The sequence below is a fragment of the Sminthopsis crassicaudata genome, chromosome X (genome assembly GCF_048593235.1).
Source record: "Sminthopsis crassicaudata isolate SCR6 chromosome X, ASM4859323v1, whole genome shotgun sequence".
Classification (NCBI taxonomy): Eukaryota; Metazoa; Chordata; class Mammalia; order Dasyuromorphia; family Dasyuridae; genus Sminthopsis; species Sminthopsis crassicaudata.
In genome coordinates, this window is record NC_133623.1 from 71,434,163 (window position 1) to 71,459,097 (window position 24,935).

General features: G+C 36.9%; 1 protein-coding gene across 1 annotated transcript in view; it reads right to left on the minus strand.

The window, feature by feature from the left end:
* Positions 1-18,952, minus strand: part of LOC141549062 (ras-like protein family member 11A-like) — a 51,131-nt gene extending 32,179 nt beyond the window's left edge. Inside the window, exon 1 of the mRNA XM_074278396.1 lies at positions 18,888-18,952. Coding sequence (XP_074134497.1) covers positions 18,888-18,952 — 65 coding nt within the window. The remainder of the gene's footprint in view (positions 1-18,887) is intronic.
* Between the last annotated feature and the right edge of the window lie 5,983 nt (positions 18,953-24,935).

The window sequence follows — 24,935 nt, forward strand, 5'->3', positions numbered from 1 at the left end:
GGCAGACTGTTCTATTTTTAAGGATAGAAAAGGATGACATAGAGGGCTTAGTTTTTTTTTTAAGGCAGTAGAAGTAGCATTTGGGACAGCAGAAAGCTCTTTCTAAATATTTTGATGAGTTAAGTATAAATGAATCAGAAACACATGGCTTGAATTTCCCTTAAATCACACAGAGTTTAAAAAATTAAGGCAAAAGAACTGCTTGGGGCAGAATGTTGTAATAAAATGTTTCTGAACCAGTCTGAGATGTGACCCTACTCCTACTCAGACAAGTTTATCCCATACAGTAGGGATGAGAAAGAGGGGGAAGGAGAGAGAAAAGAAGGTGATAAAGGAGGAGGAAGAGGAAAAAGAGGAGGAGGAGGAAGAGGAGGAAGTGGAGGAGGAAAGAGAGAAGGATGGAAGGGAAAGTATTGGTATTGAATGTGTGAAATTGAATCTTAGCAAGTTGTAGATGGAGTCATACAGCCTGGAATGGGAAATCTCTAGTTCACATTTGGTTTGCCAGAAATCTTTTCTAAAGATGGGAGACACACCAACTACAAATCAGTTCCACAGAGGGCAGAGGGGAGAGCAATAGATTTGCTTTACGCTCTTAGGGTATAGCTGTGAAGGTTTGGCTCTGAGCCCTCAAGTTTTTGGGTCACCTCTTCTTCCTCTGTGGGTCCCCCTTCCCCCTCAGCGCCTGGTATCCTCAGTTTTTCTTTCCAGAATCAGAGTCCTAATGTCAGAATTGGAAGGGACCTTAGAAAGACATTAGAAGCTAGGACATGAGAAGTGATCTGATGTGGGGTCTAGAATGCTGACTTTGGAGTCAAGAAGTCCTGATTTCAAATCTCACTTTGCACACTCTTAATGTGTGCCAAAGGGAAAATCCACTATTTGGATCCTCAATTTAATTATCTTTAAAGTGGGAGTTACCTTATGCCATTTTTCTTAATATTACTAGAAAACAGAATATTAAAACTGATAGGGACCTTAGAACTCAAAATCTCCGAGGCCTATTCCAACCACTTCCCTTTAAAGAAGAGAAAATTGAAGTCCAGGGAAGAGTATAGAATTAAAAAGAAAATCAGAAACTATCTAGTCTGACCTTTTCATTTTACAAGTGAAGAAACTGAGGCCCAGGAAGATTAAGTGACAGAAATGATTTGTCTCCAGTATGTGGTGTAGCAGAATCATGTCTTTTTGATAGTATTTTATTTTTCCTAATACATGGAAAGATCGTTTTCAACATTCACCTTTGCAAAATCTTGTGTTCCAATTTTTTCTCCTTCTCCCTACCCTCCTCAAGACAGCAAGCAATACAATATAAGTTAAATACATGCAGTTCTTCTAAACATTCATATATTTGTCATGCCGAACAAGAAAAATCAGATCAAAAGGGAAAAAAATATGAGTAAAAAAAACAAACAAGCAAACCACAACCACAACCACAAGGTCAAAATACTGTGCATTGATCCACATTCAGTCTCCATGGTTTTCCTTCTGGATGCCGATGGCACTTTCTATCCCCAAGTCTATTGGAAATGCCTTAAATCACTTCATTGTTGAAAAGAGCCAAGTCCATCACAGTTGATCATCACATAATCTTGTTGTTGCTGTATACAATGTCCTCTTGCTTGGTTCTGCTTACTTCATTGAACAAGTTCATGAAAGTCTTTCCAGGCTTTTCTGAAATCAGCCTGCTCATCATTTCTTATAGAGCAATAATCTTCCATTACCTTCATATACCATAAGTTATTCAGCCATTCGCCAACTGCTGGGCAGCCACTCAATTTTCCATCTCTTGCCACAACACAAAGGGAGCTCATGTCTTGAACTCAGATGGCTTGATTCCCACCTCAGTTGCCTTGCCATGCCACACTGTATCTCCTACCCTCTTGCTCACCTCCCTCTTTTCTGTACTATGGTAGTAACTTGGTACTCACTCACTTATAGAGATCTGTTTTAATAGAACATAAAAGAAAGGAGATATTCTCCATTTCTCTTACCTAACCATAGAGGAGCCACCCTAACAGCGTGTAAATATTGTTTGACTCATTCAGTTATATATATTTTCCAGCATCTGCCTCCCTTCCCCCCTCTCTTATATCTGTCTATATCTGTGTATCTTATCTTTTCGCTCCTCAATCTATCATCTGTCTCTATCATATCTATCTATTTCTTTATTTATTTGTTTGTTTATTTTAGTCCAGCACTGTGATTTGATCACACTGGGAAATCCCAATATGAAATGACCTTCCTTGAGCGCCTATCAGCCACTCTGATATAACTTCCAAACATGGGCCACTGAAAGGTAAAGTGATTTGTCCAGGATTATATGACCAATATATGTCACTGGCAGAACTTCAGTCTTCCTGACTCCAAGCCCATCTTTTATTCTCTATGCTACATGTACCTATACACCTGTGTTTATATAATGCCTTCATTCCTTAAGTTCTGATCCTTATTTAATTCTTTTAAAAAATATTTATTTAAAACTTAAATACTAATTAGAAAAAGGAAAAAAAACAGAAAAAGAAAAGAAAACATTGCTATGTGCACAGCAGAACACGAGAGGATTCAAAATATGAGACAATAAATTTCCATTTCAAGAAAGCCTATATAATAAATATTACACATTGTGTTCAGAGCTTTTCCATCTTTGCTTCTTTGTAGGATTTTTTTGTTCTCAGATATATAATTTTTATTTGATTCTTTTTTCCCTTTACTCCTCCCATCTCCTTCAAGAAGTCTCCTATTAAGCATGCTCTAATACACACACACACATATATATGTGTGTATATATATATAGCATGGATTTAGATAGCTATAGATAGCTATAATACATATATACACATTCATAGATATCTATAATCATATATACAAATATATACACATATATATGCATATACATCTATATAAGACTATACTATTCTTGCTTGTCCTCTATTTCTCTGAAGGTGGTTAACAACATCCTTCTTAGATCTATCTCTTTCTATATTTTTCTAAATCCACCAACTCCTCATTTCCTACAACACAACAATATTCCAAAATTATACTAACTAGAGAGTATTGATTAATATGGCTGACATGGAGTGTAGTTTCCTTATTTTCTCTTTTAATTAAATCGGTTTTAGCTTTAACTTTGTCTCACATCAATAATTACTACCCTTGCTTTATTTTCTAATAAATTCTACTCCTGATCATTGTTATTATGCTTGTATCTTTTATTTCCTATCCTTGTTGACTCCTCTGTTTTACTTCTCCCTAATATCTTGCCTTGCTATTATAACTTAATTTACTGAGTCTCCAAGGGTCCCTCCCTTATCTTTTCCCTCCACTCTTTCCCTCACTTTTAATTCCATTCCCATTAATTTACCCTTTATCCCATTCCTGTTAATCTATACACTCTTTTATACTCCCCTCATCCTATTCTCTCTCCCCCTTATTTCTTTATAAATTTAGAAGACTTTTATAGCCCTTCTACATATGTGTGTGTTGGTCCCTCTTTAATCCATATCTGATGTGAATATGATTCCAGAACTAGCTCTCTTCTTCTATCTAATTCATCAGTGTCAGTTCTTGCTCTCACACTTCATTTGTATAACATAATTATTCTTTTCATCTTTTCATAATTCTAATTTTTTTATTTAATAAAATTCTAATTTATTTTAAAAATGTTAATATTATTTTATTTCCTCAAATATATGAAAAGACAGTTTTCAACATTCACATTTGCAAAACCTTGTGTTCCAAATTTTTCTTCTTTCCGCTCCCTCTTCCCCAAGACAGAAAGCAATCTAAGTTAAACAATTCTTCTAAACATATTTCCATATTCATCATACTGTGTAAAAAACCATCTGATCAGAAAGGGAAAACAACATGAGAAAGGGCAAAAACCAAGCAAACAAACAACAATAACAACAAAAAGGTGGAAATACTATGCTTTGATCCACATTCAGTCTCCATAGTTTTGTCTCTAGATATCAATGACATTTTGCATTACAAGTTTATTGCAACTGTCTTGAATCACCTCATTGTTGAAAAAAGGCAAGTCCATCAAAGCTGATCATCACATCGTCCTTGTGTTGCTATGTCTAGTGTTCTCTTGGTTCTATTCACTTCACTTAGCATCACTTCATGTAAGTCTTTCCAGACTTTTCTGTAATGTCTGCTCATGATTTCTTATAGAACAATAATATTCCATAATATTCATATACCAGAATTTATTCAGTCATTTCCCAACTGATGGGCATTCACTCACTTTCCAGTTCATTGATACTACAAAAAGGACTGCTACAATCATTTTTGCACATGTGGGTCCCTTTCTCTCCTTTAAGATGTCTTTGGGATATAAGCCCAGTGAAAACACTGCTGGATCAATGGATACGCACAGTTGATAACCCTTTGGGCATAGTTCCAAATTGTTCTCCAGAATGGTTGGATCATTTCATAACTTCATCAACAATGCATTAGTATACCAGTTTTTCCACATCCCCTCCAATATTCATCATTATTTTTCCTGTCATCTAAGCCAATTTGAGAGCTCCTCAGAGTTGTCTTAACTTGCATTTCTCTAATCAATGACGATTTAGAGCATTTTTTCATATGGCTAAAAATGGCTTTAATTTTTTCATCTGAATATTGTCTGTTCATGTCCTTTGATCATCTATCATCCCAATTCTAGTTTTCAAGGAATCATTTTTTGCCTTAAGATTCTGGATCTTTTTTTTTCTAGTTGATTAACTGTCTTTTCCTAATCTCCTTGCTTTTCTTGGATTGTTTTTTTTTTTTTTTTTAGTTTTTTTTCAGTGTCTTTCATTTGATTTTTAACATTTTTTTGAGTTGTTATATGAATTTCTTTTGGACAGGTAGCCATTTGGCTTTACTCTTTGGGGTAGGAGAGGCTCTTTTAAAATTTCAGTATCCTCCTTTAAAAATGAACTCTGATCTTTCTATTTCCATAGTAACTTTTTATGGTTGAATTCCTTCTCCTTTCCCTGCTCATTAAAAAAATTATAGTAGATTGTTGGTGTGATCACCTTTAGTTCTGGAGTATGGGGAATAGTGCCTTGGCCTTAGGTCCTCCTTCAGTTTTCCCTTCTGGTCTGTAACCCCAAACCAAGAACTCCACTCTCCTATAACTGAACATAGCCAGCAGTGTCTCTCTTCCACTGCTTCTGTATTCATTGGGTGCATGCTGATTCCTTCTCACCCAGGACCACATCTCAGCAGGACAGCTGGACCTGCCAGAGATTCTCTCAATCTTCCCCAGCCCAGACAGCCAACTTCTCACACTGTATGGAAGATGAAATTTTGTTTTCTGATTGGAGCTAAGGCTACCTCCCACTCCAGCTAACACCAGGGCTTTCCACTTGCTGTTTCAGTAAAGCTAGCCTGGAGATATTTACACTTCACAGGGGCCAACCCTTCATCCTGGATCTTTCTTGGATCTTCTTCAATGATCCCAGGAGGGCTACTGTTCTTCTCTAACTCTTATTATTTTAACCATTCTACACTCTCCCTGAGGTGCAATTTTATCTTGTTTGTGAAGAAAATCTATAGAGCTTGGAATTTTCTGACTTACTTCACCATCTTCCCAGAATCCTCTAATTATTGATCTTTTTCATAATGCTGTGCTGTTGTTCAGTGGCTTTTTTTTCAATTATGTCCAATACTTTGCAACCTCATTTTTGGTTTTCTTGATAGAGATATTAAATTCTCTTTGAGGAAACTGAGGCAAACAGGGTTAAGTGATTTGCCAAGGGTCACACAGTTAGTTAGGGTCTGGGGCCAGATTTTAACTCAGGAAAATGAATCTTTCAGATTACAGACCTGGTACTCTGTCTATTGCACAGCCTCATTGTCCCAATCTGGTAAATGCCAGTTCTCTTTGGTGTTTTGGTGATGCCATGATTTTTTTTACCAATATTTCTACTAGTGTAGATTATAATCCATCTATGGTTTTTTATTCTGTCTACTTTTTTTTTGCTGAGGAAACTGGCATTAAAATTGCCCAGGGTCACACAGCTAGGAAGTGCTAAGTGTCTGAGACCAGATTTGAACTTAAATCCTCCTGACTTCAGGACTGGTGCTCTATCCACTGCACCACCTATTCCGTCTACTTCTTGGTCGTGCCTTTCCATATTAACTTTTTACTTCATTTTTATTTCAAGCCTGATAAACACCAAATAAAAGGAGCATTTTTAGATATATTTTAAAGCAAAAGGAGAAGATTCTACAAAAAAAAATCATTAATCCCTATTGTGGGAAGCTGATCTTTCTTTTTAATAGGTGGTTTTCTAAGCTATCCTTGTCTGGGATTCCTTTTGGATTTCCTTCCCTCTGTATTTTCCTCATTTTGCTCTGTGTGTGTGTGTGTGTGTGTGTGTGTGTGTGTGTGTGTGTGTGTGTGGTTGTGTGATAGAAGAGGACTGTATCTCTATCACTTCCTTTTTCTCACATCCCCCATTGGAAAAAAAAATAACTTGTTATCTCAAATATGCTCAGTCAAGCAAAACTAGTTCCTACATTGTCTAGGTCTAAACATTTCTATCTTATTCTGGATTTCTGACTTCAAGATTTTTGGCAATCTTTTTCTAACTCTATTAAATTCAATCAAATTGATGATGTTTCTAAAGCACAGGTCTGACCATGTTACCCCCATTCAATAACTCTAGTGCCTCTTTATTACCTCCAGGATCAAATATAAACTCCTCTATTTGTCTACTAAAATCCTCAATGACTTGGCCTCTTCTTACCTTTCCAATCTTATACCTTAAACACCTTCTTCCCCTGCCACATACTGTGGGATCCACTAACACTGGCCTTCATACTATTCCTCAAGCATAATACTCCATGTCCTCACTCAAAATTTTCTCTGGTTGTTCCCTGGCTGTCCCCCATTTTTGGAGCTCTTCTCCTTCTCTTCTTCACTTCCTGGCTTCCCTGAAAGTCCCAGTTCAAATTCTACCTTCTGCAAGTACTTTCTGATTCCCTTTGATGCTATTGCTTCCATTGGACTGAAAGCTCCTTGGGAACAGAGACTGTCCCTTGACAATGAATTGGAAAGTAGATTGGAGTGGAAAAAGACTTAAGACAAGGAGATCTATCTGTACTCAGTAGTCCAGGCTTGAGGTGATGAGGGCCTGCCTTACATCAAGATGATAGCAGTGTCAAAGGAGAGAAGGAGGTAGATAGAAAGAGGGTATGATGAGATCAGATAATGGGAATGGGAGGTTAGGATCCTGGCTGACCTGAAGGATGTTTAGTAACTTCTCCAGTAATCAGAAAGTTCAGAAGAGGAAGAGAATATTTTGGGGGAAAGATAATGAGTTCAGTTTTTAACACGTTTAGTTTAAGATGTCTAAAAGACACCTAATTTGAAGTGTTCACTACTTATTAGTAGTTAAGAGATGTGAAACTGGAAATCAGGAGACAGGTTTGGGTTGAACAAATAAATCTTAGAATCCTAAACTTTATATACATATCTAAACTTTATATAAAAATGTAGAAATCGTTTTTAGCTCAAATTTGACTCATGAGCAATAATTTGCTGATCCTTTGATGAATTTCATTATTATTTTTTCTCCAGCTCAATAAAGTGGTCCATTGGTTAGTGATCCATTAGTGTGACACTGAAGAAGATAGTATTGTCATTTTTATTACAATGGTTCATACTCTTCATAAGTAATTCATATTTCTTCAGTTATTTAGATCTTTATTTATTTATTTCTATAAAGAGGGTTTTGCATTTCCTATATGTTTCTTATTGGGGAGATTCCCAAGAGTTTTATGCATTCTGTAGTTATTTTAAATGAAATTTTTCTTTCTACTTCCCTGTTTTTATTAATAAATAGAAATGGTGGTGATTTATGTGGATTTATTTTGCATTCTGCAAATTTGCTGAAAATTTTTTCATTTTGTTTAGTAGATTCTGGGGAAACTACTTAAGTAAGCCATCATGTCATATGAAAAGACAATAATTATGTTCCTTTTTGCTTATGTTTATTCCCTCAAGTTCTTTTTCTTATCTTATTGCCATAGCTAACATTTTAGCACTAATCAAAAGAATAGTGGTTAAAATGGACTTCCTTGCTTTACCACTGATGTTATTAGAAAACCCTCATATTTAATACTGGCTTTTGATTTTAGGTAGATATCATTTGCCATATTAAGGAAAAGTTATTTCTTTCCATGTTTCATGTTTTTAAAAATAGAACCAGATGTTATATTTTGTCAAAAGCTTTTTCTGCTTTTATTGATATAATCATAGCTTGTTTGCTGCTCTTATTGTTAGCTACATAATATGATCTATTATGTTTATAATTTTGTTAATATTGAATCAACCTTGCATTTGTGTATAAATCCAACCTGTTCATAATGCATAAACATTGTCATATGTTGCTATAGCATCTTAGTGTTTTGTTTAAAAATTTTGCATCACTATTCATTTGGAATATAGGTCTCTAGTTTTCTTTTTCTGATATGGCATGTCCTTTCTCTGATTTGTCACTCCCTAGTTTAGCTATCAAGACCATATTTTTATCGTAGAAATAATTTGATAGCATCCTATCTCTGTTATACTACTTTTGTAAATAGCTTATGTCATATTGACATTAATTGTTCTTTGATTATTGTTTTGAATTTGCTAGTAAATCCATTAAGTCCTGTTTTTCCCCCTGAGGCAATTGGGGTTAAGTGACTTTCTCAGGGTCACACAGCTAGGAAGTGTTAAGTGTCTGAGGCCAGATTTGAACTCTGGTCTTCCTGACTTCAGGGCTGGTGTTCTATCCATTGCACCACCTAGCTGCCTTGTTTTATTTTTTCTTAATTTGGGAATTCATGCATAACCTGTTAGATTTCATTTTCTGAGAGTGGGTTGTTTAAATTCTTTGTTTCTTATTTCATTAAACTGAGATTTAAAAAAATTTTTTTCCAAATATTCATCTATTTCATTTAGATTGCCAGTTTTATTAGCATATAGTTGGCTAAATAATTTCTAATAATTTCCTTTATTTTTCATCATTTATTATGAATTATACTTTTTCATTTTTGATACTCATAATTTGTCTGTCTTACTTCCTTTAAAAATCAAATTAGCTAATGGTTTATCTGTTTTACTATTTTAAAAATGTATCTCCTAATCTTATTTATAAATTCAATAGGGTTTTTTCTTTTTTAATTAAAGCTTTTTATTTTTCAAAAGATATGCATGGATAAATTTTCAACATTAACCCTTGCAAAAGCTTGTGTTGCAATTCCTCCCTTCTCCCTACCCTTTCCCCTAGATGGCAAGTAATCAAATATATGCTAAAACATGATAGAAATATATGCTAAATCCAACATATGCATACTTATTTATCTTGCGGCACATGAAAAATCAAATCAAAAAGGGAAACAATGAGAAAGAAATAAAATGCAAGTTAACAAAGACAAAAAGAATGAGAATGTTGTGATCCACATTTAGTTCCCAGTGGGTGTAGATGGCTCTCTTCATCACAGGATCCGAATCATTTCATTGTTGAAGAGCCACATCCATCAGAATTTATCATCATATAATCTTATTGTTGTAGGAACAATGATCTCCTGGTTCTGCTCATTTCACTTAGCATCAGGTCATGTCTCTCCAGGCCTCTCTAAAACCATCCTGCTGATCGTTTTTTTTATAGAACAATAATATTCCATAATATTTATATACCATAATTTATTCAGCTATTCCTCAATTGATGGACATGCACGCAGTCTGAATACCCCTATTACTTTTGAAGACATCATCATCTTCCCAGTCACCTGGGCTCCCAACTGAAGTGTCATCCTTGATTTCTCATTTTTTCATCCCACATGAGTTTCCAGGTCTTAGCATTTCTATTTTCACAATCTCTTTTATATGCTCCCTTCTTTCCTTGTATACTGGCACTATGCTGGTGTTGACCTTTGCCGAGACTACTACCGGTCTCCCTGTTTCAAATCTTTCCCCATTGCACTTCATCCTTAATTCAGCTATTAAATTAATCTTTCTAGTGTTCCCACCCATTCAATAATCTCCAGGGTCTCCTATCACTTCCAGGATCAGGTACAAAATCCTCTATTCAGCTTTCCCTCCTGTCTTTTTAGCCTTCTTATACATTCCACCTTTCACCCCTCCTAATACTCAAAGATTCAGTGGCATTGGCTAACACAAGTCATTCCATCACCCAAATCTGGATATTTTCACCAGCTTTCTTCTATACTCAGAACTTTCTTCCTCATTATCTTCATCTCTTGGTTTTCTGCCTTCTTTTAATCTCAACTAAATTCCCACCTTCTGCAAGATGGCTTTTCAGCATCCCCTTAATACCAGTAACTTCCTTCTGAGACTACTCCTAAATTATCCCATGTCAATCTTATCTATAAACAGTTGTTTTCATGTTGCCCCCCATTAAACTGTGAGCTTCTTGTAAGCATGGACCATTTAATGCTTTTGTTTTATCCCCAGGGCTCAGCACAGTGTTTGGAACATGACTGATGCTTAATAAATATTAATCAACTTGACTTTGGTTTGTTAGTGTTTCTTTTCGATTTCCTGAACCTCTTTCTAAGAAAGCTTCCTTTACCTCCTTTTCTTTATTATTTTCTCTTTCTGTCCTCATTCTAAAAATTTATTCTTTGATTCATGGTCATATTTATTTATTCCTGTTTAATCTTTGTGTTCCTTGAGGCGTTAAAGCATCTAAAATATGAATTTTGAGATCTGTTTTCTAAACAATTTCTGGTATGTTCTTCCAAATCTTATTCCCTCCCACTCGTTAGTTGTGCTTCATTCCCAGGAGATAGAGAGAACTGAAATATTGTTTCATACTAGCAATTTTCTGGTATCACTCATCTACCAAGTCTACCCCCTCTCCTCCCTGTGATCATTTTGTTTCTTATTATAGATGGAATCTCTTTTCTATGTTCATGTGCTCCTGTCCTTCAGGATGTTAGTTTCCCTGGGAACCTCTGATTCCTCTTTTCCTCAGGTGAGTTGCTGTCCTTAGAGGCAACATTTCTGAGAGGTAGAGGTATCTTTAAGCAATTAAACCCTGCAGATTATACCCAGTGAAAAATTTCCATCTTCCTTTATAGAATATCTTTCTTCCTCCAGGAATATGTAAGTTGGAGTTTGTAGTAGAGCTTTTTCTTTCTATTGACATTTTGTTTTCAGTGTTCAGAAGTTCTGGGTAGTTTTCTCATATTAGTTCTTGCATTATTGTGGTCAGGTTTTGGATTTGTCATGGTGCTCTTGTTCTGAGAGACCTATGTTCCTTATATTAAATATACTCATCTTGTTCTCAAAATCAGTATGTTTTGCTTGCAAAGAAATTATGCATACTCAATGCAGATAAAATTAGAAGGGAAGCACTAAATTGGGGAAACATTTATATTCAAAGATTCTGATAAAGGCCTCATTTTTTCCTTTTTCACTATAGCTTTTTATTTACAAGCTATATGCATGGGTAATTTTTCAGCATTGACAATTGCAAAACCTTTTGTTCCAATTTTTCTCCTCCTTCTCCCCACTCCCTCCCCCAGATGGCAGGTAGACAATACATGTTAAATATGTTAAATACAATATATGTATACATTTCCATACAATTATTTTGCTGTACAAAAAGAATCGGACTTTGAAATAGTATACAATTAGCCTGTGAAGGAAATCCAAAATGCAGATGGACAAAAAATAGAGGGACTGGGAATTCTATGTAGTGGTTCATAGTCATTCCCAGACTTCTTTCGCTGGTTCAGTACATTACTGCTCTATTGGAACTGATTTGGTTCATCTCATTGTTGAAGAGGGCCACGAACATCAGAATTGATCATCATATAGTATTGTTGTTGAAGTGTATAATGATCTTCTGGTCCTGCTCATTTCACTCAGCATCCGTTCCTGTCAGTCTCTCCAGGCCTTTCTGAAATCATCCTGCTGGTCATTTCTTACAGAACAATAATATTCCATAACATTCATTTACCACAACTTATTCAGCCATTCTCCAATGGATGGGCATCCATTCAATTTCCAGTTTCTGGCCACTACAAAAAGGCTGCCACAAACATTTTTGCACATCCAGGTCCCTTTCCTTCTTTAAGATCTCTTTGGGATATAAGCCCAGTAGTAGCACTGCTGGATCAAAGGATATGTACAGTTTGATAACTTTTTGAGCCTAGTTCCAAGTTGTTCTCCAGAATGTCTGGATGTGGTCACAATTCCATCAACAATGTATCAATGTCCCAGTTTTCCCACATCCCCTCCAATATTCCACATTATCTTTCCCTATCATTCTAGCTAATCTGACAGGTGTGTAGTGGTATCTCAGAGTTGTCATAATTTGCATTTCTCTGATTAATAATTACTTGGAGAATCTTTTCATATGGCTAGAAATAGTTTCAATTTCTTCATCAGAAAATTGTCTGTTGATATCATTTGGCCATTTATCAACTGAAGAATGTCTTGATTTCTTGTAAATTAGAGTCAATTCTCTCTATATTTTTGGAAAAGGGCCTCATTTCTAAAATATATAGAAAATTGGCTCAAATTTATAAGAATTCAAGTCATTCTCCAATTGGTAAATAGTCAAAGGATATGAACAGACAAAGAAATTGAAACCATTTATTGTCATATGAAAAGGTGCTCAAAATGTCTTTTGATTGTAGAAATACAAATTAAGACAACTCTGAGATACCACTGCATACCTCTCAGATTGGTTAAGAGGACAGACAAAGATAATGATGAATGTTGGGGAGATGTGGGAAAAATGTGGGAAAATATGATACATTGTTGGTGGAATTGTGAATAGATCCAACCATTCTAGAGAGCAATTTGGAACTATGCCCAAAGAGTTATCAAACTGTGCCTACCTTTTGATCCAGCAGTGGTTCTATTGGGCTTGTAAATCCTAAAGAGATCATAAAAGAGGGAGGGGACCCATATGTGCAAAAATGTTCATGGCAGCCCTTTTTGAAGTGAAAAGAAACTGGAAACTGAGTGGATGTCCATCAGTTGAAGAATGGCTGAATAAATTATGGTATATGAATGTTATGGAATATTATTGTTCTGTAAGAAATGATCAGCAGGATGATTTCAGAGAGGCCTGGAGAGACTTATATGAAGTGATACTAAGTAAAATGAGAAGAACCAGGAGATCATTGTACATGGCAACAAGAAGATTATAGAATGATCAATTCTGATGGACGTGGCTCTTTTCAACAATGAGGTGATTCAGAACAGTATCAATGTTCTTGTGATGAAGAAGGCCATCTGTACCCAGAGAGAGGACAGTGGGAACTGAATGTAAAGCACAACATAGCATTTTCACTCATTTTGTTGTTTGCTTGCATTTTGTTTTCTTTCTCATTTTTTTTCCTTCTGGATCTGATTTTTCTGGTGCAGCATGGTATTTGTGGAAATATGTATAGAGGAATTGCACATGTTTAACATATCAATCACTTAACAATCACTTGCTGACTGGCGGGAGAGAGGGAAAAATTAGAACACAAGGTTTTGTAGGGGTAAATGTCAAAACTTAGCCATTTATATATTTTAAAAATAAAAAAAACTATAATTAAACAAAATTTTTTTATTCTTTTTTGCTTTTCTTCTTCCAGATTGCTTTTTCTTTTTGCATATTGGTAATCCCGATCAATTGTTTTTGTTTTTGCTTCTTTGCAGAGACTCGGAACTGTGGATTCAAGTTTTTCCATTGTACAGGCTATAAATTCTGCTTTCACAATTTCTTTGTCTTGCAACATTTATTCAAAGATGTTCCAACTCTTTTAAACATTTTGTGGGCCATCTTCTCTTTTGTTTTGTTATCTCCCCTGTTTCTTTATGTGCTTGTGTTCAAGATTTTAAACTGAATTTTCTTCCTTCTGAGGTCTTTTGTATTATCAAAATTGCTTCTCAGTCCCAAATGAGATCTAGTTTGATCTTAGTCTGTTCAACTTTAAGCTTAGCTCTCTGTCTACCTGCACCACATCTTCACTGATGAACTGACTCAGTGTTTCCCATCCACTTTGTTTTTTGAATGTGGATGGTTAGAGCTTTCTTTTTCTTGTTGCTGTGGATTTTTCTTATTGCCTGTGAAGAGGCTCTGTAGCTTTCTAGGGCCCAGTGCAAGAATAAAATGTCCTTTGCATATAGGAACATTTGAAGAACCTAGTCACCCTTTTTTTGGCTTCTGTAAAAGCTATCTCTCTTCCCAGCATTCAATAGACACAAAGTTCTTATGTGACCAAGGGCAAGTCTCTTCTCTACAATATTCACTTTCCTCCCTTATAAAATTAGGGCATGGGAACTTCCAGTTCTAATAATCTGGGTTCAAAGTTCTAAAGTTGCTTCTGGCTCTGCCATTTTAAGTCGTTCATATTTGATCTTTTGTGTTTTAAGATCCCTTTCAGCTTTGACATTCTGTCTTCCATATTTTGAGGTTTGTTTTAGTTCTCAAATTCCTCAAACTGTGTCCTAATGAATAGATTGGGTCCCTGGCTCTAGTATTCATTTTAAGTCTCCGTCCAGCTCTTACATTGTAGGTTCTCTTTCAACAGTAATATTGTAAGTGTTGTGTTCTAAGGCTCATTCTTGCTCATAAGTTTTGGAGCAGTTGAAGCAGAGGATTGGAGCCCAGGTCACTTGTCTCCCTACTGTCTATATCCAGACACTGACGGCTGTCTGGAACAGCCTCTGCCATTTTCACTGCTGGCATTCCTTTGAGTCTTGTTTGCTGGCTCCATCTGAGCTGCCCAGCTTTTCTGTTTCTCCGTGGCCTAAGTTCAGCTATGCTGGAGGCCAGCAGATAAGAAAATGTTTGTTCAAAACCAAACATTTTGGCAAAATGCTCTGTTCTGGCCCGGGGCTGCTGACTGCCTCTTTAGCACAAGTCCACATGGACTTGCCTTGGTTTTTCAAGATCACAAAACACTTTGTCTGCCTGAGTGGGTGTACAAAACTGACCCACACAGCTTTAGGGCCAGGAAGCAGCCACCTCACCTTCAGAAATGCACACAAATGGCAGAATTCGGGGCCTTAGTCCAGAATCTTCCCAAGGGAAGCTATGGTTTGGAAAGAGCAGTTGTTTGCAAACTCTTGATTGAGGCCAGACACATTGGCAGAATATATAAATAGAAATGACATATATGTGTATATATATACACACATATACATATATAGACATGGACATATAAAACATGTGTGTGTGTGTGTATTTTTGCTGTTTAAGAAGCACGGGACCAGGGGTTACTATGTGCAGGGCAAATGTCCCCGGCCAGCCTAAAATCTCATCATCAGAGAGTACGTCTTTTGCTATTATTGACTGTTTCAGCTTTGAGAATCTTCTGATAAAATCTTAATCGAGACCTTAAACTATCCAGTCCAATCCTACCCCGCTTCATAAATTCTAGAGAAGAAACTTACAAGCACCAAAAATGCCCCATGTCCTAATCTGGAATCTGTACCCTTCCTTATTTTAACTTGAGGGTGCTCCTGAGGGCAAACAGGTGTCTGAGAAGGCTTTTGGGAGGTTGCAGAATTTCCAGTTTCCTTCCTGAGAGTGGGCCTCCTCTTGTACTCCCAGAGAAAGTGAGGCACAACCTGTTTAGATTTATCTATCTCCCAGGAGATCCAGGGACTGATTCAAAGCCCTGATTGCACATTTTATAAAAACCAAAACCAAAAACTGTGGCCAATGTGTAGAGCAGGTAGAAACAGGGACCACTAATCCCTCCCTAAGGATCACTGGGGACACCATACTGACTTAGTTTTTTGTTTTTTAGTTCTGTTTTATTTTTTTTTTTCTGGTTATGCATGTATGCTAACTTTTTAAATACACATTTCTTTATGAATCATGTTGGGGGAGGAAAATCAGAGCAAAAGGGAAAAACCACAAGGGAGAGAAAAAAACAGATGAAAGAAGTGAACATAATATGTCTTCATTTACATTCAATTTCTGTAATTCTCTTTCTGAATGCAGATGGTGTTTTCTATCCAAAGTTTATTGGGACTGATTTAGTTTTAAAATGTAACATTATCTATGCGTTATTGTATTTTTATTTGTTTTGTTAAAATCTTTCACAATTATATTTTATTCTTGGTTGGTTTTGAGAAATATGTTTGCCAAGTCTGGGGGTAAGAACTCCTTGAGGAGGAAACACCCTCCACCAATGTAGATCAGAACCTTATTCTGTAGCTTCTTGTCTTAGAGAACTGTCATAGGACACTAATCTGCCCAGAGTCTCACAGCCGGTCTGGGTAAGAGATGGGACTTGAATCCAGACCTTTCTGACTCTGAAAAAAATAACCTTAAGCCAAGTCAATTTACTACTATGTGCCTTGTTTTCCTCATCTGTAAAACGAGAGAAAGAATATCTGTCCTATCTGCCTCACTGGGTTTTTCCAGTGCTAAAAGTGCACTTTGCAAAAGAAATATGTACAAGTAATCCAAAGGCCAGCATTATTATTGAGAGGCAGTGTGGTAAGTTGGAAATAGCCTTGGACTTGGGCCCAGCCCAGAACTGGCTCAGACTCATTTATTGGCTGTGTGACCCCAAAGCAGGTCACTTTAATTCTGTGTACCATGCTTTTCTCCTCTGTAAGTGAGGAAAGCACTTTGTAAAACTTCAGGAACTTTAGAAATGAGCAATTATTATTTTTAAGTGCACCAGCCTTAGCAACCAAAAAAATGAGCTCTTTCTTCTTTCATCTGGAGAAGCATTTCTCTTAAAAAGCAAGCTGTATTTAAAGAGAGTATATATACACACAGATACATATATATATATATATTATATATATATATACTTATATATACACACACATACAAGTAGGTATGCAGAAAAATAATTTTTATATATATATATATATATATATAGTATACACATATGTGTATTTGTATATATATATGTGTGTGTGTGTATATACAAATATATGCATCTATAGTTGTCATTCAAGTCATTTAGTTCCTGCCTGGCTCTGAGCTAAATAATAGGGATATGCTAATGGAGAAGACTATATGCAAACAATTCTGTATAAACAACCTATATCCTGGATCAATTTAGGAAAGTTTAAGAGGAAAGGAGCTAAGATTAAGGACTTACTGGTAAAAACTTTCTTTCAGAAGTTGGAATTTTGGCAAAGACTTGAAGAAAACCAGAAAGGGCATGGGGAATCAGTCTGGGAAAAGACAAAATGCATGGATCAAGTCAAGAGATAGAGTGTCCTATGGGTAGAATACTTGGAGTGCTGTGAATTATAAGAAGGCAAAAAGGTAGCAAGATTAGGAAAGGCTTTAAAAGTCAAACAGAAGATTTTCTATTTGATCCTGGAGGTAATAGGGAGCACTGGAATTTATTGAGGTGGGGAGGGTGATATGGTCAGACCTGTTCTTTATGAAGATCACTAGTAGTTTAGGAGAGGATGGATCAGAGTGTAGTTGAGGAGATGAATTGGAAATATGTGTCAAGATATTCTTTTAAACAGCAAACCTGATCAGGGCATATTCCACCACCTCAGTGGCTGAGGTCCAGATTTTTTGGGGGGAGGGAAGGATCTTTAACTGATTTGCAGACTGGTGATTCATTCATAGAGTCAGACTGGATTGTGTCCCATTGGGTCAGGAGATTTGGCCCAGGACAAGTATGGTCGTCCATGTAGGGCATCAAATCCCCACATGTCCTCTGCCACTGTGGTTTTCAATTGAGTGGGGCTGTTACCAATGGTAAGATGCTATTTTAAACAGACTTGTTAAAGCTATTAATGAGCCAGAAAACTTGAGATTTGGGTCCTGGGAAGTTCTGGGGAAGGCTTTAAGAACAGTCTTAGTGGTTTTAGGCAATAAGAATGGTATCACCACTATCAGACACACTACCATGCCCTTTGAAAATAGAGACTCTGCCTTCCGAACAATCAGGATTGGCAAGATTGAGAAGTATCAGCTAGCTCTTGGCATCTGGCTCAGGAAGGATATAGGGTATATACACTGAAGCATGTAGTAGTGGACCTTAGGAACATGGGATCCAGCTAACAACATTGCGTCACTGAAAATTAATGACAATTATTGGCAATCCTGTCAGTAATGAAGACCAATATAAGGTAGGCTAGCCCAATGAAGAAGTTAATGGTCCTGGACTTCTTTACATGGAGCAGGGACATATATATATATCGAACATATAACAGGCATTAAATAGTACTCAAAATGAGCTCTTGACAAGAAGAGCATGAGATGGGATTGATTGTCTTTTAATTAATTTATATTGAATATATATTATAATGTTTGTGATCTACTCATTGTTTGCTTGCATTTTATTTTGCTTCTCTTTTTTATTGGTTTGATTTGATTTTTCTTGTGCAGCACAATAGATGTATGACTATATATGCATATATTGGATCTAAGATATATTTCTACAAGGATTGGATTACTTGCCATGTAGGGGAGGGCGTGGGGGAAGGGAGGGGAAATTGGAACACAAGGTTTTGCAAGGGCTGATGTTGAAGAATTGCCCACGCATGTTTTGAAAAAGATAAAAGCTCTAATAAAGAAACAAAATTAAAAAATAAATGTTGTGTTGTACTTTTAATATTACCAAGTACATAATTGTCTATTCTTGTAAAATGCAATACATGATCAAATTAACTGTAATTAGTGTAATTAATTGTAATACATGATCAAATTAACTGTTCATTAGTTGATTGTTGTTCCTTGTTCTCTAAGAAGACCAAATGATATCACTATGTTAGAATCAAGTTACGATGTGTCCAACTGATCAGACCAATATGAGTTCCGAAGGCCCTATCAGAGGTTGGGCACAAACAGTCCCCATGAAGATATTTGGGGGGGATTCTCTAACTTGGTGCATCTCATGTTTCTTCTGAGCTACTGAAATTTGGCCTCACTCACAGAGCACAGCGCCTTCTCCGATAAGGACACGCCACGCTGGGCGGTCCTGTGCCAGTATCTCCCATGTTGTGCAACAAATTCTAAAGTTCTTAAGAGAGACCTTGAGAGTGTTCTTTGATTACTTTTTCTGGCCACTTTGTGAGCGCTTCGCCTGTGGGAGTTTTCCACAAAATAGTCTTTTAGGCAAATGGACAGTTGGTGATTTCACAGTGTGGCCAGCCTATTGGAGCTGGCTTTTGGCAGTAGAGTTTGAATGCTTGGAAGTTTAGTTTGAGAAAGGGCCTGTAAGTCTATTCGCTTCAACATTGGCAGAATAAAGTAAAAACTGTCTACTTATATGGATACCTATTGTTTTCCTGATACATTGAAAGTGGGCAGCTAGGTGGCACTGCAGTGGATAGAATGCTGAGTCTGGAGCCAGGAAGACCAGAGTTCAAATCCAGCTTCAGACACTTAATAGCTGTGTGACCCTGGGAAAATCACTTAACCTTGTCTGCCTTAGTTTCCTCATTTGTCAAATGAGTTGGAGAAGGAAATGGCAAACTACTCCAGTCCAAACAAAACAAAACAAAACAAAACAAACAAACAAACAAACAAACAAACAAACCCAAATGAGGTCCCCTAGAGTTAGACAAGACTAAACAACGCCTAAACAATAGAGGGCAAGCTCTGTGAGGGCAACGTCTGTTTCCTTCTTTGTCTTTGAATTCCCACCCCCACCCCAACTCCCCATTACCTAACAAACTGCCTGCAACAGAGTAGACACTTAATAAAGGCTTGTTGATCGATTGATTGATGGACTCCTGGCTGGGGATTGCTGGAGCCCAGGACTTCTGGGACTTTCAGTTGGGCATCTTTGCCAAAGAGCCCCAAGGTTAAGACTGAAAGTTTAATTGGAAGCTCTTCGCTTGTACCCTGGGGGGGGGTCCTTGGCAGCCTTTTCCTTGTTCTCTCTTGATGGTTCTTTCTTTTCAGCCTCCCTTTCTCCAGACAGAAGTTTCTTCCTTTGGTTTCCTCTCCAATCCCTGCTCAGAGAGGCCATGGGGCAGTGTGGTGCAGCCAAGAGTGTATTGGAGTCAGCTCCTAGATAGTGTCCGAACATGAACTTGAACCGCCTTTGAGAGATAGTGGAGGGTAGAAGGGCCTGCTGCGATATAGTCCAGGGGGTCACAAAGAGTTGGACATGACTGACTGACTGAAGAAGAAAAGATGTCTTGCTCCTAGAGCTGATTGTTAAATTTTCTGGGAAACATCTACACCTCTGAAACTGGCAGCTGATACAAATCAGGACTTGACTGTGGTTTTTTTGATTATCTAAACTTAAAGAAGTGTGAATAAAATAGATTAAACTTAGATTAAATTTAAAAATGTGTGTGCATACATTCTCTCTCCTCCCCCAGGGCCAGTTGTTAAACATTTACCAGTATACTTTCAGGTACAGCCATGTGTCACCCCGAACCAGGAACTGAGATGAGGGGAACAAAAGCATCCCCTAGGGAGCTGTCATACCAATGGCTGCCTCAAAAGCCCTTCATGTGGTCTTGTCTCAGCTGGGTAGGAGACTAGGACATTGCTTGGAGAGAAAGCTCATTTCTCTAGATGTCTGTTTGTTAAGGTCTGACAAGTTCTAGAATACTAAAGCTGGAAGCACGACTGAATTGGGGCATGGGGGTTGAGATTTATCAACTTTCAGAAATGCCCTTCCCCCCCCCCCCATATGCCTCAGAATTGTCATGGTGAGGAGAGAGTAATAAGAAACTATTGAGAGCCTACTATGTGACAGGCCTTGTGTTAAGGGCTTTACATTTCATCTTCAGAACAACCCTGGGAGGAAGGTGTTATTATTATCCCCCCTATTTTACAGTTGAGTAAACTGAGGCAAAAAGAGGGTAAATGACTTGCCCAAGATAACACAGCAAGTATTTGATACTGGATTTGATACAGGACTTCCTGACTTTGGACTGTGTATTATGGTGCCTCCTAGCTGCCTCATAGTGCTGAAAAAACATAACCTTTCAGACCTCAAAGGGACCTTAGAGATCATCTAGAACTCATCTTGCAGAATAAACTGAGGACCAAAGAAAGGAGTGACTTGCCCCAGTTCATCTATGAAACATGTGGCAGAACTGGGATTCTCAGCCAGACTCTGAATCTGGGTTCAGAGCTTTTTATATTCCACTCAATCATTGCCTATTTGCTGGATATCTGAGAAAGATGGGTGGGTGGCTCTCCAGAAGCAGGGACACAAGAGTAAAAGACTTCGGGACTGCCCCAAATCCCGCTTCCCCAAGTGAAGAGAGGACTGGCCATGGATTCAAGAGACAGGGATTTCACTATTGCATCAGAAATTCATTCCCTAGTTAAACTTTTTTTTTTTGACTGAGGCAATTGGGGTTAAGTGACTTTTCCAGGGTCACATAGCCAGGAAGTGTTAAGCGTCTGAGACCAGATTTGAACTCAGGTCCTCCTGAATTCAGGGCTGGTGCTCTATCCACTGCGCCACCTTGCTAACCCTCAATCATTTTCTTAACTTTAGACAATCTACACAATAATAAATCAAATCCTGATTTGTAGTGTTTGTAGACTTACAAGGAATAAGTGCTTACATGGGAAATTTAACAAGTGGATTTCACAAGTTCATTCAGCTGACTATAGCATACTCTTGTGAGTCAGGAATCTTATCCCCAACATATCAGGTGAGTGGTTACCCAGACTTTGCCTGAAGAGCTGCCCTGATAAGTAACTTACCACCTCTGAAAGCAGCTCGTTCATTCTGTTTATAGATAGCTTCAATTGCTTATGAATTAGAACTTTCTATCCCTTTGGTATATCCTCTTTGTAAATTCAAAGGAGCATTGCATTTAGGTTTGGAAAGGAGTTTAGTGAGTTAGTTTATATCCTTTTTTTTAACAGATGAAGAAATTGAGACCCAGAATGCTGAAGTAAATTGCCAGAAGTTACACCCAAGAAAATTGAAGAGCTGGATCTTAAACCAAAGTTCTCTCTGAAAAATGTTCTCTCCCATTGTTACTGGCGCTGTCCTTTGGGGCTAGACAGAATAAGTCCAATCCCTCTTCTATGACATTTCTTCAGCTCTTATGTTTCAGCAGGCCTTCTTTTCTCTGTACTAAACATTCTATTGCTTCAGCCAGTCCTCATATAAAATGGACTTAAGATCCTTTTACATCACATTTGCACTCCCCTGGAGAGGTCCTATTTTAATAGGAAAATAATAATATAAATATAAAAAATAATAATAGGAAAATAGGAAAAAAAAATAATAAAATTCATCTTGAGGGATAAAGGTCAAGAATTGCAAAGGAAATAATGAAAAAAGTAGCCCGGAAGGGAGTCTAGCTTCAACAAATCTCAAACTACTCCAATCATCAAAATTATCTGGTATTGGTTAAAAAGTAGAAGTCAATCAGTGATCAGATTGAGAAGCAAAAGAACAAAGTTGCTAAATGTTTGATAAGGCCAAGGATCCCAATTCCCGGGGCAAGGATTTATTGTTTGACAAAACCTTGTGGGAAAACGTTAGACCAATATGTCCCACCATATGTGTGATATATGACTTAGATATAAAACGTCATAGAGGAACAATGAAGAGATTTCCTTTTAGATCTATAAGTGAAGATTTCATGACCAAAGAATTGGGAAGAAAATGGAAGGTAGCATTGGCAATTTTTATTATATAAATTTGGAAGGCTTTTTGCACAAATCAAACTGATGATACCTTTCTGGTAGGGTATTCTAATCCTGAGGTGCATCACTGCATGTTTTGGAAGGGAGATTCAGGAAAGACTATGTCAGAAAGTGGCTGGAATTGGTTTGTGGAGAGTGTTGAGGGAGGAAGAAGCTACAATCCAGAATGAAAGGCTGGGCTACTACTCAGCAAGGGATTTGTACTTCTCTCTTCATCAAAGACCAAGGAAAATGGCCCTTCCCAGAACAGCAGTAGCTACTTTGGGAACGATGCAACTGAGAGAAGACAAGAATGACTGTGATCAGAGAACAGGGAGTTATGCTGACTACAACGTGTTTGGGCAGGACTCAGAGATGTTCTTTCTTTGCTATGGCCCTGAACCAAAGGGGAAGGTGCTGATTAGCTGGTATCTAAGCTGGGAGCCCCTTCCTGCTCTCCCTAGTCAGAAAACCATTGACTGCCATATACTTGCATTGTCTGTGCTGATCACTCTTTTCCTTATTGTTTTGTTCACTTCCCACTTTCTGCTACCCAGCATTCTCTGATACAATTTAGTGCCCTAACTTTGGATAGGTGATTATGGGTAATGCTGGAGGTGGGGTCTACAGGGGACCCAGAATAAAAGAGCAGAGACACAGTTAGCTCAGTCTGGAAGCCAGGGTTCAGGCAAGAGGGCCTCACAAGTCTGAACAATGGCCTTCCCCCAGGAACTTTAGTGCACTTGGCTCTGACTGCTTTCTAAGTTGGTTCAAGGTTATCAGTGGGAGAAATAAAGACCAGAAAAAGTGATATATAATGTACTCCCATATTCATAGATATGTTTATGTATATGTATTCATATAAAAATATGAAAATAAAAAATAAAAATATATGTGTGGATGTGGATTACATGGATTTAGATTATATTATTTTTATATGTGTGTATACATATGTATATATGTGTGTGTATTTTAAAATATCTGTGTATATATGTATGCATATTATTACATATGTGGGTGTATTTTTATGTATGGGTTCATAGATGTGTATGTATTTTATCTATATGTGTGCATTTTATATATATTTGTATATATCCATAGATATGTTTATGTATATGTATTCATATAAAATATGAAAATAAAAAATAAAAATATATGTGTATATATGTGTGTATGTGGATTACATGGATTTAGATTATATTATTTTTATATGTGTGTATACATATGTATATATGTGTGTGTATTTTACAATATCTGTGTATATGTGTATGCATATTATTACATATGTGGGTGTATTTTTATGTATGGGTTCATATATGTGTATATATTTTATCTATATATGTGCATTTTATGTATATTTGTATATATGTATGTGGATTACATGACTTTGGATTATTTTATCATTTTAATGCATTTTGGACATATGTATGTATTTATATGTGTGTGTGGATGTATGTGTACATATTTTCATGTATACATAAATGCGGTGTACTTTAATATATGTATGTGTACATATATATGTGTGTGCATTTTTATGAATATGTATGTAAATATCTGCATGTATCTTTATATCTCTGTGCATTTTTATGTACATGTGTGCCTTTCATATATGTGTGCATATATATGTATACATTTTATCTACGTATATGAGTGTGCATTTTTTTGTATAGGTGTATATAGCTGTGTGTATATTTTTACATATGTGTGTAGATCTCCACACACATATATAAATATATAGACACATACTTTTAATCCATGGGGAAATTCAGGAATGAGTCATAAATCTCCTTCTCTGGCTTTTATTTGCATATATGTGTATGTATCATTTTTGTGAGACTCAGAGTCAAAGATGAAAGGAGGAAAGAGTTAATCTGTCACTAAACATTTATGAAACAGTTACTACATACCAGGAACTGGGCTAAGCATTGGGGAGACACAAAAAGGTAAAGGGCATTCATGCTCTGGAGCTGCTCACAACCTAATGAAACACATACAACTGTGTACAAATACACATCTTGAGTAAATTGGAACCAAGAGAGAGGAGGCCTTAGCTTTAGGGGGACTAGGAAAAAAATCCTGTAATTTGTAGGGAAGAGCTTATGCTGCCTAGACTTTCTTGAGTTCCTCTACTCCTGGCACTGGAACTTGTGCCACTGGACCCACTTCCCTGGCACCCCTGGTCATCTGGCAGTTTCTGATGCTGCACAGTTAAAATGAGAAAAAAAATCTTTACAGCAAAATTTTTGATAAAGATCTTCTATTTAAAATGTATAAGGAATTGATTCAAATTTGTAAAAACAAGAGGTATTCCCCAATAGATTAAAGGTTAAAAGATATAACAGGCAGTTCTTGAAAGAAAAAAAT